This window comes from Alosa sapidissima, chromosome 24 (assembly GCF_018492685.1).
Source record: "Alosa sapidissima isolate fAloSap1 chromosome 24, fAloSap1.pri, whole genome shotgun sequence".
NCBI classification, from domain to species: domain Eukaryota; kingdom Metazoa; phylum Chordata; class Actinopteri; order Clupeiformes; family Clupeidae; genus Alosa; species Alosa sapidissima.
The window spans coordinates 21,555,185-21,557,684 of record NC_055980.1 but is presented as its reverse complement, the minus strand read 5'-3'; the positions used below and the strand labels follow the sequence as shown (position 1 = coordinate 21,557,684).

Below are 2,500 nucleotides of genomic sequence, written 5' to 3'. Positions count from 1 at the left end.
AGGCATGGAGGTTACTACATCAAACGCAGTTTCCTTGTAGCACACTGACAACAGTAATTTGAAATGCTCTGAGGCCCGTTTCACACTGGGTACGTGGCATGAGCGTGTCAGCTGTGTTGCGTGTCCGTTTTTATTTCGGCTCTTATGTTAACAGGTTAGACCTCGCACACCGCCTGCGTGACACACGCGTCTCAGACGAGGCTCTGTGCGTGCTAGGAATAGGACTCACGCCTATTATTCACGCCACACGCAAGCGTCTTGGAAGCGTTTCCATTCCAAACAGTGAAGAAAAAAAATGATGTGAGAAAAAGAGACGTTTTCATTGGCAGAGAGGCAGCCGCCGCGCCGCATCAGACACGCTTCTGGTAAGCAAAGACATAGGAAACGCCACGCAACCACCACGCAACCGCCACGCAACCGCCACGCAACCGACACGCAACAGAAACACGACGTTCACGCCACATTCCCGGTGTGAAACAGGCCTAATGGGGGACAGCTAGAGAGCAGAGATAAGCCTGAAGCCAGATAAGCTTAAACCCTTAAACCCAGCTGGGTTCCAACTCATTTGGATACAATGTGATACAGCATTTGATTTGGTAGCAATCACAAAGGGACACAAAGTTATCCCCATCCTTTGACCGTGTTAAAACAAAAAAGCATTGACTATTACTTATACAGTAATGAAATAAAGCGCTCAACAATGTTCATACAACTTGTGGACAAAACTTCTACACTGGAAGTAGTTCGTCTAGAAGTCCTGGACTGAAAGAGAACATCAGTGGACGTCCACTGAAAATAGCGAGTACATACACACACACACACACACACACACACACACACACACACACACACACACACACACACACACACACACACACACACACACATACACACACACACATACAGTACAGTATAAGCACATTCATCATGCTGTGTGACTTTCCATTACACCCACCATCATAGTCATAATCATAATCATAATCTCACACACACACACACACACACACACACACGCACAAACACACACACACAGAGAGTAGGATTTGTGGGTTTTTGTTAAGACTACGACTACCACCTCGCCCCTACCCCATCCAATTCCCCCTGCCTGTCTCACCGGTCCATCGTCCCTGGGCTGTGCTTTAGGCGAGGTGTGTGTGTGCGTCCCGTTGGGCGGGTCCCAGGATGTCTCGCCGGACGCGTGGTTGTAGTAGTACGGCCGTCCGCTGGCCTCGTCCACGATGCGCTCCCAGTCGGACGCACGCCACCCAGGGGGGCCGGACGATGCCACCGCCAGCGGCGGACCGGGCGCCGGACCAGCAGGGGGCGACGAGTGGACGGAGGGCGAGGGGGGCGTGGAGGTGGACGTGGGGCGGGACAAGCGCTGACGCGCAGCGCCGGGTAGGTCCTCGGCGACGGCGTCCATCATCATGGTAGCGGGCCGGTCCCAGGTAGTCTCTCCCGAGTCCGGGTGGTAATAGAACTCCTGACCGCTGCCCTCGTCAACGTGCACCTCCCATCCCTCGGAGTCCGGCGCGGCGGGGAGAGGAGCGGGCACAGCAGCAGCGGCGTGAAGGTCGCGCTTGAGGTCGTCGGGGGACGGGGTCAGGGACGAGGAGGAGGGCGGAGAGGACGCCTGGTGCGGGGGAGACGCGCCGGACGGCTCGGAGGAGTCGAACGGCAGGTCCGTGGGCCTCTGACGGAACGGGGGCAAGTTCACGTACACCGCCGTGTCATCCTCGGTACTCTGCAGAACAGACACAGTTAACGTTAACAGAACATTAAAGAAGTTTGACTGATTCAAATATTGATTAGTAGCTGTCAAAGGTAAAACAGTAAAAAAAAGTAATTTCTCAAAACCCCTCTGCCCTATCATCCTATGTCCTGTCTAATATAAAAGCTACAAAGCCGAATCATTTAAATTATTAAAAAAACACGACGAAACACGTCGATGTAGTGGAAAAACAACTAAATAAACCCCAACAATGTGAGATTGTATAAAAACATAATAATGGAAAAGTGTCACACACTCTGGGCCCTCGTACATGTTTGGTAATTAATAATGTTTCAAATGTTCAATAATGTTTACTGACATAAATGTCACATAACAGTAATATGGAAATATACTGTGTCTCATCATGAAAGAACTGTGTGTGTGAGCGTGTGTGCATGCGTGCGTGCGTGTGCGTGTGTGTGTGTCTAACATGAAACAGGCTGACCTACAGTCACACCAAACAATCATCCAGCTTAACCAACATAAGAGCTATAACCCCTTCTTCCAAAACACACACAAAAATACACACTTGCTCACCCACATGCTCATATACCACAGAGAGGCAGATACTTGGATAGTCTAGTCTGCCTACAGAGACTTTATAGATCATCTGTTGAGATTAAAGTTCAGTAGGCCTGTGTGAAATTGTTGTTGAACTCTTACTGAACATCACCTTAACCAAACTTAAAAACCTGCAGTTGGCAAGATTTTTTTGATCATATTCACTGA

The 2,500-nt window shown here is 50.0% G+C and overlaps 1 protein-coding gene across 5 annotated transcripts in view; it reads right to left on the bottom strand.

Moving 5' to 3' along the window:
• Positions 1 to 2,500, bottom strand: part of arhgap27 (Rho GTPase activating protein 27) — a 42,059-nt gene that overhangs the window by 18,352 nt on the left and 21,207 nt on the right. For all 5 annotated transcript variants that reach the window (XM_042083456.1, XM_042083460.1, XM_042083458.1 and 2 more), the window contains one exon: positions 1,115 to 1,744. In XM_042083456.1, coding sequence (XP_041939390.1) covers positions 1,115 to 1,744 — 630 coding nt within the window. The remainder of the gene's footprint in view (positions 1 to 1,114; positions 1,745 to 2,500) is intronic.